Source organism: Trichechus manatus, unplaced genomic scaffold (genome assembly GCF_000243295.1).
Source record: "Trichechus manatus latirostris isolate Lorelei unplaced genomic scaffold, TriManLat1.0 scaffold00234, whole genome shotgun sequence".
NCBI classification, from domain to species: domain Eukaryota; kingdom Metazoa; phylum Chordata; class Mammalia; order Sirenia; family Trichechidae; genus Trichechus; species Trichechus manatus.
Genome location: NW_004444170.1, coordinates 702481 through 716384, shown reverse-complemented (window position 1 = coordinate 716384; position 13904 = coordinate 702481). Strand labels below are relative to the sequence as shown.

Below are 13904 nucleotides of genomic sequence, written 5' to 3'. Positions count from 1 at the left end.
AACTGGGATCGCAGTTAGAGTCACATGTTTCCCACCTGTGTAGGTCTTGAATGATCTTTTTCTTTTTTTTTTTTTTTAACCATTGGCCATTTCTAACCACAAGTGCTTCCTCTAGCAGAGTAGGGAGGCAAGAATGACAGGCTGCATTATGTGACAGAAAAGAACTCCAAGTTCCCTGCTGATGAAAACATGGACTTAATAATGGCCTGAGAGATGAATAACAATCAGATTGCAATTTTACCTCTGTAAAATTGAAGTTTGAATGAATTGACTGTAAAATATAAGTCAAATACAAAATATTGTCATTAGTAGTGGTATTTTGGATATTGAATCCCAAAATACAGCAAAAAGTCAGGCATTATATATATATATATATTATATGTATATATATATATATATACATATATATACGTATATTTACTAGATTTAACATTTTCTTCCTGAGATTTGTAATAATTTACAGATTTTTTTTTCTATTTCATTGTTATAGAGCATAGCTTATAGATTGAAAGTAGGCAGGGGAAAAATCGTGGTTCCATACCCTGGTATATTTTAGAGGTGATACTGGCTATGATCAGCTTTCTATCAGTGTAACCTTTTGATGTTGCTTTTATTTTGTGCTCCATGTAAACCAAAAAAACCCAAACCCATTGCCATCAGTTGATTCTGACTCATAGCAACCCTATAAGACAAAGTAGAACTGCCCCATAGGGCTCCAACAGAGTGGCTGATGGATTCAAACCACCGACTTTTTGGTTAGCAGCTGAGCTCTTAACCACTGTGCCACCAGGGCTCCATGCTCCATGTATTAGTTATCAAAAAGCACCTTTCAGAAGAGTACAAGAACTGGCTTTAGCAATTAGAAATACAAATGGAATAATTTCATACACTTAAAGTGACAGTTTTGAAATGGAAGTTACTATTTTTATCTCTTACATTCTGACATGTCTATTTAAAAAATACTATAATTTCCTGCTATATAGCAAAAGAGAACTCGTACTACAAATAAAAAGAATCTACATAACAGTTACAACAGTGTTTCAAGAAAAAAATATATTGGTTGACTTTTTAATAATAGCACTTTCTTTTACTCTTGCTAAATAATTGTTGAGTATTCCCGCAAATTTACTCTGTCTCTTCATGCCTCAGAATATGACTTAGAGCCGTGTGATGATCCTGGTGTCCCTGCCTTCAGCCGAAGGATCGGTTTTCATTTTGGAGTTGGAGACTCTCTGACTTTCTCCTGCTTCCCAGGATATCGCCTAGAAGGTGCAACCAAGCTTATCTGCCTGGGTGGGGGCCGTCGTGTGTGGAGTGCACCTCTGCCAAGGTGTGTGGGTAGGTGGTCACATGCTTTCATTTCATTCATCCAATGGGGAGAGGGCAGGGCACACATCAGGAAGCAGTGTGGAGGCTTGAAAGGAAGTAGGGTAGGAGGCAGCTGGGGGGCTGGACCCAGGTTCAACTCTGCTAACCAGTTGGGAAAATTGCTTAACCAGTGTGAGTTTTGGTTATCTCATGTATACAATAAATCCCTTTCAGCTCTAAAATTTTCTGATTAAAGAAGAGTAAAACTAAAACATGTGTCAAGCATATTTATGAAGAAATATATATATATCATAACTAAAATACTTTGGCACAAAAGAGGAAAAAAATAGCTAGGAGACAGGCACAGTAGCACAACTTCTGACAATTGTGTTGATTAAAAGCAGTAAGATTCTCCCAGTATGTTGATAGTGACCATTTATAATATTAGTTTTTGTTTTTTTTTTCTTTTCAGTTTAATTCTTTGATTGAATGATTATTACATAATCCTTCGAAGTGGACATTATATAAATTTGAGCTTAGTTTTTTCTCAGTGTTCTTGATGAATTCAAGAGATAATTCCAACAAATAATAGAGGTTTTTATGTAGGTACTTTGTAACGAGGTACTATGCTGCCATGCTGGTATTAGGGTGCTGGTTCAATGAGATGGTACTTTTTATCAAGGGGCCCTAGTAGTACAGTGGTTAAAGAGCTTAGCTGCTAACCAAAAGGTTGGCGATTCCACCAGCCACTCGCAGGAAACCCTATGGGGCAGTTCTACTCTGTCCTATAGGGTTGCTATGCGTCGGAATCGACTCGATGGCAATGGGTTTTGTTTTATTTTTGGAGGGGGCAGTTTATCCAGCGTGTCAGGTCATTCACTTCAGACACAGTGTCTAGTACCTGACATTGAGCCATGTTGATCAGTGTTTTATGGGCATTACAGTCTGTTCTTCAAAGTTACAGAAAATTGCTATAATAGCAAAGAAAAGAAAGGAATGGGCATTAGAGATTAACCCTTAATTTTGAATCTTCTGAGTCCATGAGGAATCTATAAATACTTTTCACGCTGATGTTACCAATTGACAAAGTAGAGAGGGATTGGGAAGGTTGAAAAATAAGAGTTTATTACCCATATAAGATAATAAAATATTAATTTAGTATAACCAGATTATTTCTATGATGACACATAATCTCTTTAATTATTGGCAGTATTTATAATTATTGTATGATATAAAAGATAATACTGTCTTTTTGTGTTTTAATGAGTCATACATAATCAGTTAATTAGCATTTTATTATGAATTTTTTAAAACAATATGAATTAAATTATCATTAAACCTTGCCAACACCTATGTCTGTATGTTCAGTTTGGTCATGAATGTTTTTGCGAATTGGATGCAAGTGTTGAATATTGTCTTAAGAAAAAAAAAGTGCTATATTTTGCAGATAATTTTCGGAGTTTTCCTGAGTTGCCTAGAATCCATTCTCCAGGTTAAAATCTCCTGACCAAGATAGTTAAAGATTTGGAAGAAATTCAACTCAATGAAATCAAAACATTCTAAGATATGCAATAGTACATAGTAAATGGATTATAACGTTTCATTTACTAATATTCCATAATATTTAGATTCAGTATATTTCACTGCTATTCAGGTTTGCAGGCTTTTACATTGTTGTCTAAAATAAGAAACAATAAGCAACTAGAATGGAAATAATTGTTAACATTGTTTTGAACACTTCTTTCGGCCAGGCACTGCTCTGAACTCTACATGCATTAACTCATTTAATCCCGATGATTTATGTATGAAGTGAGCAGTACTGTTGTCAATTCCATTTTAAAAAGGAAATATTAAAATACAAAGAAATTAAGAACTTTGCCCAAGATCACAGGGCTGGTAAGATTCAAACCTAGAGAGTGTGAAATTCAGGTATTTAACCACTACACTCTCCTGTGAAAGCACACAGAGAAGGTCTTGGATTTGCCCTTTTTTGTATTTTGCCTTCGGTTTCCTGATTTTCCTTCCAGCCACAATATACCTTTAAATAAATATGTTATTAATGGCATTAAAATTCACCAGTTGATCCATGCAGCACATCTGGGAGTTATCCTTACTTTCTCCCATTCGCTCACTCTCTGCATCTGATCAGTTACTAGTTGTGAGGACTTGGGCCACCTGCGTAGCTCTCACATCAGGCTCCTCTTCTCCATCCCTCCCACTCCTGCCCTGAGCAGCCTCTGGTCATTTACCTCCAGATGACCGTCCCTGACTCCAGTATGGACCTTGTCGATCAATGGTGCGACGGCTGCCAGACCCTCTATAAAATGAAAAGCTCATCATTCCCTCCTTCTAATAGAGCCTGTTAAATACTTCCTAATATGCAGAACAAATCCTCCCTTGCCTATTTATCATGGCATACAGGGTTCTGTGTTCATTTGCCTCTGCCAGACACTCCAACATTTTGCTCAGTTCTCACCCATTTACTCATGTTCAGACAAAATAAAGTCTTCTGAGGTCTATATAATGCCATTCTTTAGCTTATGTCTTTCTACCTGCTGGTCTCTTCTTTAGGAAGGTTCACCCATGCCCACACCCACTTTTCTTTCAGGCTAACTCGTATCTTTTGAGACCCACCACGGATGTTACCTTTTCTGTACCTACTTACCAGCTAACTAGCTGGAGAGTGACCTCCCATGATAGCAACTGTCACTCTGTTAAAATTGTCTTCATTCATTTGTCTCCCCATTAGACTGACAGTTCCTTTGCCTTGGGGGCTATCTTATCCCTGAGATCTGGCTCTCTGCCTTGTTTAATAAATGTTTGTCAAATAAATAAAGATTATTTCCCTCGGAAGCTTCTCTCCTAATCTTGAAGATTTGATTCAGTAGTGGTTTGTGTCTATGTTCTTTCCTTTGAAATCATAAAAATAAGAATGATGGATACACAGCCAAAAGTTGTAAATCCATCCAAAATATCAAGGATATCACTGGAACAATATCTGCAGAATTATAAGCATCCTATTTTACTTTTCCCTAATAAGCATCTGATCTTCAAGAGACTTTCTAGTGAACATCTGAGCTAAAAAACTAGTTTTTCTCTTTATCAGTTCATTTATAAGTGAAAGAAAAATAATCCATGCATTTATTCATTTTAGGGCCATTTTTACCAGTTATTTATTTAAGATGATGAAAATAACATCACTGTACACTCTGTAATGCTCAGCTCCACTAGAAATGCTGACGCTCTCCCTTGTACTGCTTCTCTGTATTTCGCATCACGCACGTTCAAGTTGAGATTGTTTTTCTTTATTTGCAAGTAAAACACACAGTTGCCCACACGAGTGTAAGTAAAAATGAAAATGTGTTAGTGATGTGATGGAACGGTCCATAGGGAAACGTTTATGTGAAGTTTGATTCAAGAGCCACCTCTTCACCCAGGACCTGACTTCTCACCATGTGTGTGTTTGGACAACCTCAGTGCTGGCTTTATCCTCAGGCTCCACGGGCACGTGGTGGAACGCTACCCGCTTGGCTGTATCAACGAGCTCTCATATCATCATCCTTCAGTTTGACAATCTCACTGTCACACTGCCCAGTAGAAGTAAGTTACTCCAAGATTGCTTCTGTGCAAATTCTTGGATTTCCTGATTGGCCCAAATACAATCCCATGCCTGTTACTGATCAGTCATTGTGACCAGGACAGTGGGGTATTCAGACTGGATTAGGACATTTATAAGTCAAACCGTACAACTGTTGAATAATAAGGAAAAGTGACTTTTGTAAAGGGAAAATGTGTTAATTGGGTGATAAAGCAGAGACAAAGTTAGAGCGTAGATATGATGGAGATAGTAACAGCATTCACTACAATTCTCATGTCTAAAACTGCATCTATTACATCCCATTGCAATTATTTGAATGCACATTTTTCTCGGGCAGAGTATTATGCGCCTGCATATCTACTTCAGAATAAGTACTAAATACATATTTGGTAAAAGAATGAAATTAAAATGAATGAAGGAGAGTTATCTTCTTATTGAATAACTGCATTAACTATTTATTGGACAAAGTATGAAGTCCTTGGATAGAATAAAGGAAGAAAAAAAATTAATATTGCTACTCTCAACTGTTTAATGAGTCACAAATATTTCAGAGAGACATAATAAAACATTCTGCCTGTATTTTGACAAACTAAATTTAGCTTTAAATCTTTTACCTAACTCTAGTTAAACATTTTTTCTATGACAATCAACATATGATTTCTATTTCTTTCTTTAATTCTGGTTTTGAAATTTAGAACAAAAATTAAAACCTAGAACTTTTTTCTTTGTAAAATCATAAAGATTGATCCAATAATAAACATTAAAGAAGTAAAGACAGAAATTAAATTAAAGAAGTAAAAACTTCTATGAAAATAAATGGATTAAAAAATTAGGAATAACACTTTATGTGGCTCAAATTTTAGTGAGTAAATTCAAGATTTCATATTTTAAATAAAATAGACTTCTGACAACAATAAACTTGGTTTATAGTTGAAAGAATGTAGATTTTTTTTGTCTCCCTGTATTAGTAAAGCTGTTTTTTTTTATTTCTGTGATTTTCAAATAAAAACCTCCAAAGCATATTCATATGTAACTTAATGAAGATTAATCAGATTGCCAATGTCACAAGGTTCTTAGAAGTCCCAGAAAAATTTCTGCAAATTTTGTTAACTACAACCATACGCTTTTACTTCCAGTCATAACATTAAAAAACTTCTCAGTGAAATGTGAGCCATTGCACAGCCCCAGTAGTATTTAGGTGGAGAAATACATGGAATTTGAACCCAGTTTTGTATATTAAATAGGCAGGTTATATATTTTCAAGTAGAATTTTATAATCAAATAAATCATAAATTAATATCTCCAATATAAAGATACTTCTAAATATTAAATATTTATTAATTCTAACAGATTATATAATTAATTTTACAGGTAAGATGCCTTTGTACAGAAAAATTATCTAAAACATCAATTGAAGTCCTTCTATTATTCAATTTTAATTTTAGTTAGTTCCAATATAGAACATTAAATGACAGTTCAATTTTGATTCCAATTTCAGCAGGTTCTTTATAAAAGTGCGTATGATTCATGCTAACGAAAAGTATATCTGTTTATCTTAGAGTAATATTAAATGAACTATTGAAAGAACTTAAAACATTTAATTGTTCTAGTAATGAAGATTTACAGTGAAAGTTTCAAATCAAGTTCAAATTTTTGTTGAAATCTTGTTCGCTTAAAGGTTTGTAATTTTCTGAGCATCTTCTGCTTAAATGTAGTGTCATCTTTTCTTGAATTTTTTCTGCGGGATACAATCCCAGGCTTTAGTGCATCGGTCATACTCTCTGAGCCATTTCACATCCTTCAGCTGAGAATTGTTTTGTTTCCATTTGTGTACATCAGTAGATTTAATTGGAAAACAAATTTACGTCATGACATGCCTCAAAAAAGCATTCCTGTTTCATAAATTAACATTTTGTGAAATGTCAGCTTAAAACATTCAGGAGGTATATTTCCCACAACAGCTTCGGTTTCCTACTCTTTTGGAGCCATGTGTTTCTCTTCATTTCTTTGGGTTAATTGCTATCTATAAACATAAATATTTATCAATATTTTATATTAACAAATACAATGTAGTTATTATACATTCTGGAACCAGACTGCCCTGGGTTCAAATCCTAGCTTTGCCACTCCCCACCTGTGTGACTTTGAGCAAGTTAATTAACCTCTCTAGGCCTAGAGTCCTCATCTGTAAATTAAGTTTAGTATTGATGTAAGCATCATAGAGTTGTTATGCTTATTAAATGACATTAAATTTATTAAAAAACACTTGGCACATAGGCTCTATGTAACAAGATGGATTGACAGACGGCCTGCAACAATTGGCTCAAACAGCAACGACTGTGAGGTGATGCAGGACCAGGCAGTGTTTTATTATGTTGTACATAAGGTCGCTGTAAGTCTGAACCAACTCGACGGCACCTAACAACAACAAGGCAGTGTGTTAACTACCATTTATTTGTTCTATTGTTGTTGTATTCCACTGAGTCAATTTCGACTCATAGGGACCCTATGTGACAAAGTAGAACTGCCCCACAGAGTTTCCTAGGCTGTAATCTTTTGGGGAAAAGATCCTCAGGTCTTTTCTCCTATGGAGTGGATGGATTCCAACCATACACCTTTCAGTTAGCAGCCGAGTGCTTAACCATCACCCACCAGGGCTACTTTATTTATTCTACTATTATTTATATGAATCTTCAAGGGTGTTCTTCTAGTCTTAGAAATTCTAGAATTTTCTTTACAAATTCATCATAACAGTATTCTATACTTTTTTTTTTTTTAAGAAGGTTTAAGACTTATTTTCTTGGGCATTTTGTTTTTTCCAAACAGCCCTTCCTCATGGCGCTTTGCTGCTCCAAACTAGTCCAATGATCTCCCACCATGATGCAACGAAGCCCACAGCACTCCCTTTAATTTGGCTCAATCTATGTTTGAAGCCAGATTTATTGTTCTCTCAAATGACCCTCTGTTGTAGACATTTCAGTAAAGCCATATAAACGTCTTACTTGTTTCTGCCCCTGAAACCTTGTCTATGTGTCCTGTCACTGCTTCCCCAGCTGACTTTCTCTCCATGCCTTTGGTTTGCCATTTGGTGCCACATGGAATAATGAGTCACTTAGGTCCTCAAGATATAACAGCTAATAATTTTCCGTTTTTAAAATATCATCTTTTATTGATTTTTACATAAATCAGAAAAAACAATGACAAGTGTGTTCGCTGAGATAATTTTTGATGCAAACACAACTGTTTAAAATTGAGAAAAGATGTAAAAATCATGATTTAAAATGAAAAAGATGTAATTGTGTGATGATATGCATGCAAGTCTCTGAAGACTATAAAGTAATACAAATATAAGTAATAGTACTTAGTGATGATGCATATTATGTGTATTTATTAAATAAAATATTGTACTAAAATAGATTTTTTAAAAAATATCAGCTTTGTTCACTCTTTGGTAAATTGCAAACCATTGGAGTATAGAAGTCATATGAAAGGCTGTCTTCCCTGTGGTGTACCATACTACTCTAAAATAATGACATTCTGGGCTTCCACATCTAAAGGCATCCACCATGTTTTATTCAAGGACTATGTTTAGGTCTGGTTATCAATATCTATTGAATATTTACTTAGAAAATTTAAGTGAGATTCAGGTTATGAGAAATAGTTGTTCACATTCTAATAAACTCAAAGACCAAACCCGTTGCCGTCGAGTTGATTCTGGCTCATAGAGACCCTATAGGACAAACTAGAACTGTCCCAAAGGGTTTCCAAGGAGTGCCTGATGGATTTGAACTACCGACTGTTTGGTTAACAGTTGGAGCTCTTAACTACTATACAATACATGATTTTATTTTAAAGGTAGGTAGTGTAAAATGAAATGTAGGAAGACTTAAAGGGTTGTTTAATTGCTTCTACTTTCTGAAAGTTAAAGCAAGAACATTGCCTTTCCTCAGAAGATTATCAGTTACAACTGATCAACTAATTTCCCATATTTATTATTTCTATATAGTGTATACTTACACTTAATTAGCACCACTCACTATATATCTACTTGTTTTTTAATAACCCCAGAATCCAAATCCTGATAAAATGATATGTAAAATTATAACCTTAGTTTTAATTTTTTTCCCCATCAATCCAAACACAAAATTCCTTTTTCTAGCTCCTCCTTTTTGGTGTATTATAAAAAATAATTACATGGTTAGCGTCCTAAATAGGAATGTGAAAGCAAATATACTCTCTCGTTAATTGGCCTCTTATTGTAAATAACGATCCTTAAAAGCATACTCTCTTCTAAAACAGTCTACTCTTATTATGATAGTTTTGTTATTGTTATGAAAAAATATGAATGATTAATTATAAAGTGTGTTGTTGTTGTTGTTAGGTGCCGTTGAGTTGGTTCCAACTCATAGCAACCCAATGTATAGCAAAGAAACACTGCCCACCAGAGCCGTCCTCACTACTGTTGTTATGCTTGAGCCCATTGTTGCAACCACTGTGTCAATCCTTCTAGTTCAGGGTCTTCCTCTTAATTATAAAGTGTATCCAGCATTCAAGATACAAAAAAGGGCACAATGTTATCCCTAGTCCTTACAATTTATATTCAATCAATAGTTAATCTGCCCCATTGTCTGACCTTAGGGAAGTCATTTAGCTTTTAAACTCTTCTTGGTTTCCCCATCTGTAAAATGTTGTTTATTTATCCTAGATCTCATAAACCTGCTGGGAGGATTAATGAGTTAATGTATATAAAGAGCTGATAAAAGTAGGTGACACATACTACCATTACGATAGTTTCTGCATCATTCTTATCATGATGTGTAAAACATACCTTTAAAAAATAATACTCCTATTGAGGCTGGAAACATTCACTCTGTGGCAAGTTTGTCGAGGGGGAGAAAAGAAAAAAAAAAAAAAAAAAAAACCACAATGATGTGAAGGCTAAGGAAAGGTTGATCCAACCATAACTAGGAAAAAAAACAAAAAAACAAAACCTGCTCTCCTAAAATGCATGGATCTTCCAGAAGATACGCAGCCATATGACATCCTCCTACCTTTGGGGAGGAGAAAGCATGTGCTTCGCTGAGATTGCAGTGGTGGGGTTCACAGACGGAGTTGATGGGAGCTGGTTTAGCCAGACTTCGCTTTTATTATGTAATGCCTCCCTGAAGACACAGTATGACCTCTCTTAGGCAATTTTCGTCATTACCAGAGAAGGACAATGCTGTAGTTCTACACTTTGTGGTCAGGATGTGTGGACTTAACACATCATCAATTAATTACCATTTATCTCCTGCAACCATCTCTCTATCCTCTTGACCTCGTTTCATCAAAAAAGAAAACCTACAGCATCTCCTGATGATCACATGGTGGCCGTAAGCTCAATACCATCATTTATTTCTCTCACCACTTACTCCACACCAAGGATTATTGATCAAGATTGCCTGTACCTTACAGTCAACATCTAATGTACACAATGTGTAATGTAATTTAAATAATCAAATATATGGTAAAAAACAACAACGACAAAAAAAAAAAAAACACTTCAGTTTATGTAGAAGAAGATTCCTTTGGAAGTTTTCCTCAGACTAAAAAATATCTATTTGCCACAAGCATTTATTGCATCTTTTATCACAATTGTTTTTCAAACTTATGTAAGTAAAAGGACCTAAATCTGAGTTTAGAAGGATCTTCCTTCATTTATCATTGTAATAATTCAATTTTAAATGAAAATTCTTGATTTGTGAAAAGTTTGCTTGTTCTGCCTGTCAGAATTCAATGTTTCTTTTTATTTATTTATTTATTTTTTAAGCCAACACCTTTAACAAATTTGCACACTCATCCACAATTCCTTCCAAGGAGCAGCCTAAGGGGAACCATTTGTCATTTTAATTTTCTTTTCATTTATTTTGGATTTTATGTTAAAAAACACTCTGTTTCTTCAAAAAAGAAAAAAAAAAGTGAAAGTATTCAGCAAGGCTTATGAATAATTACCATTCCTCAAGAACATTACTTACCTAAATTGCTGGTTGAATTTAAGACAGAAAACCATTTTCTCCAGTCTTAAATTTCTGAGAGTGATTAGATTTCTCAAGTATAAGGAGAACTGCACTGATATTAGAAGGCCTGGTTCAACGCTCAGTTCTGTAACCTCTGTGAACCCATTTCCTTTATGGGAGATGGGAACATCGGTGTCTTCTTTCTTTACAAAATTCTTGCAAAACAAACAAGATAATGCCTACAAAACACTTCAAAATTTTTAAAGTCTAGATTAGACGGGTAAAAGTTAAGGTGCTGATCATCCTTAAAAAAAACAAAACATAGTTACAAATAAATCTACAACAATTTAAAGAGTGTGGCTCAGGTATGGGCTTCTCTTGTTTAAGATCCAAGCCTATGTAACACATTCCAACAGAACTTCTGACGGGCTCAAGTATAGCTTCTCTGCATCTGGCACATGTGAAAATAGCCTTGGCGTTGGTGAATGCAGAATTCCTAATAAGGCTTGCTTGTCTGGGTGCCTCTCTTCCTTGAAGAGGGCTTATGGCCTCCGTCTAAATAAGTCTACAATCTTTTCTGTTTATGGCACCCCAAATATCAGTTCCCACAACAAGTTCTCAGAGTGAAAAGCCCTTATGTATCATACACCTCTCTCCAGGATGGCTTCTGCTTTTAGTTCAACAATTTAGACCAATGTTCTAACCTCTCTGCAGGTCACCCTCTTTGCTGTGTTTTTTCCTGGAGACGGGTACATATAAGACGAGCAGAGCCACGTGTGACTCTGTAGTCATTTAGGGAGGCAGGAGCTGCAAGACTCTTCTTGTTAAAGGCTGATTGTATCTTTAGAAACGCTCTGCCTGAAGATACCAACTCTGTTACCACCCATCTTTCAGCCCCGAGTAACTGAGGCAGATCCGCTAGGAAGACATGTGATCCTGATAGTTGTGCTGTCAAAACAGAAGTGATAGCATTTTTCTCTGCCTTGTGACTTTACACGTCTTTTTGTATTGTTTTGGGTGTAAGTCTAGTCTTTTCCCTCACTTGTCATCACAGAGAGATCATTCAGAGTATGTCAGTAGCTCGCCATTTGTTTGTGATCTCCTTTTGCTCTGAAACATGAGCCATTAACTTGAAAGATGTTGGCCACGTTTGCAAAAGTCCTTAAATATTTTAACTTCTCTTGTTGGGGCCACATCGATACCAAAATCCAAATTGCTCTCACTAGAGAAAGTATCCTTTCTATTTAATGTATCAACCAAAGAAACAAAGAAAAATAAAGAATTAATTCTATCCCGATACATAGGCCCCATAATAACTGTGTTGCATTATTAAGAAGAATCTGTTACTAAGAGCTTTGGGTGTCCATGATTCCTTATCTTTTGTATCTTAAAAGAAAGAACAACAAACTCTAGTCTCATTTCGTTGCTAAAAAGCATTTTCAAGTCCTCTTATCTTTTTCTATTTTCTTTTAATTTTATGACCTTCCAGAGCCTGGGAATTTTTTTCCTCTTTTATAATCATTTTAAAGTTGATTTAAATGACATATCTCCTGATTTCCTTATTTGCTTACTCAGACATATTTGTTAAGTGTCCCTTTTGGAGCAGGCACTGTTCCAGACAGTGGGAATATAGCACTGAACAAAATAAACACAGCCCTTGCCTTCATGAAGCACCCACCGCCTAAGGATCAGCTGCGTATAGAGAGGTGATAATTTCACCAAAAGTGTTTTAGAGTGGCTACATTTGAGTGCATTTAAAAAAAAAAAATCTGTTTCACTGTTTTACCCCACAGGGCAGAAGTTATTTGGTTTATGGAATTAAAGAGCAGGGGGGAAGAAAAGGTAGAGGGGAGAGATGAGGAAAGAAAACAGATGTGTTTGTACATCATTTGTAAGAGAAACTACAAAATGAACATAATTATTTTGTATGAATGTAAATGCTGGCCACACAAGTATTGGCTGAAAATGAGTAAAGTATTAACCTAAGAAATTTCCTCTCCTAATCCACCTTTCTATGTTTCTCTTCACACCAGAAGCCACTCTCTTGTTTTCAGTATGGTATCGGTATGGACAAGCCCCTTGTTCCACTAGTTCCTAGGCTCTCTGCACTTCTCCTAACCCAATTGCAATGGTTGGGTAGAGGAGAAGTGGTCAGTTAGACGAAGCCAGAGCTCTGACTCGGTTTTGAAGGGTTGCATCATATCTGGCCCATGTTTGGAAGTTACATCCCTTGCAAAGCATAACAAAAGGAAAGGGCTGCAGAACTACCGACCCGTCCCTATAAATTCAGTCACAGGAGGTCCTGGCGCTGCCCTGTCTCACCAATGCGTGGGCCTGAGTGTGGATGCCAGCACAAAAGACACATCACTTACCTTTCTCTCCATGGAAAATATTGTCTTCATAGAAACACTTTTATTATTATTACTATTATAAAATTCATTGGCATTCTGTTGGGTCACAGATTCTGTATTCTCTCTCAGGACTTTCCCCTTGTAGCAGCCTTTGTGTCTTTCCTTAAGGAGAGGTAGGGGACAGATGACACAAACTTCTTAGGTATTTGCCTCCTCAGTTTTCCTCCCACAGCCTTCTGCATGGAAACATTATGGGATCCAATGTGCACAAATCATTCTGAGCTATTCATGATCAGCTAGCAATTTCCTCTGGCAACTAGGTTAGGGAATCGGGCTAGTGGTGTAGCTGATTTTGTTAGTTGCCAAATAAAGGGAAAGAGGCAGTGTCAGAGAGAATGAACACTATGATAACAGCATACAGAATATATATGCAAAAATTACAGAATATCTTAAGCATCCACTCAAAGCACTCTGTATTCCTTCTCTCTCCTCATCTACATATGTAATAGCTTACTGATTTTTAGCTTCCAACTTGATAATTATTCGACCTAATACTTATTCTTTTTGAATTTTTTAAAAAGCATTGTGCTTGACAGATAGTAAATGCCCAATTATTTAGTTAATACAGGATCTCATGAAGCTATCTTGGTA

General features: G+C 35.8%; 1 protein-coding gene across 1 annotated transcript in view; it reads left to right on the top strand.

Annotated features, from left to right (window-relative positions):
- Positions 1-13904, top strand: part of LOC101344436 (CUB and sushi domain-containing protein 1-like) — a 1691327-nt gene that overhangs the window by 1282716 nt on the left and 394707 nt on the right. Inside the window, exon 20 of the mRNA XM_023743077.1 lies at positions 1150-1338. Coding sequence (XP_023598845.1) covers positions 1150-1338 — 189 coding nt within the window. The remainder of the gene's footprint in view (positions 1-1149; positions 1339-13904) is intronic.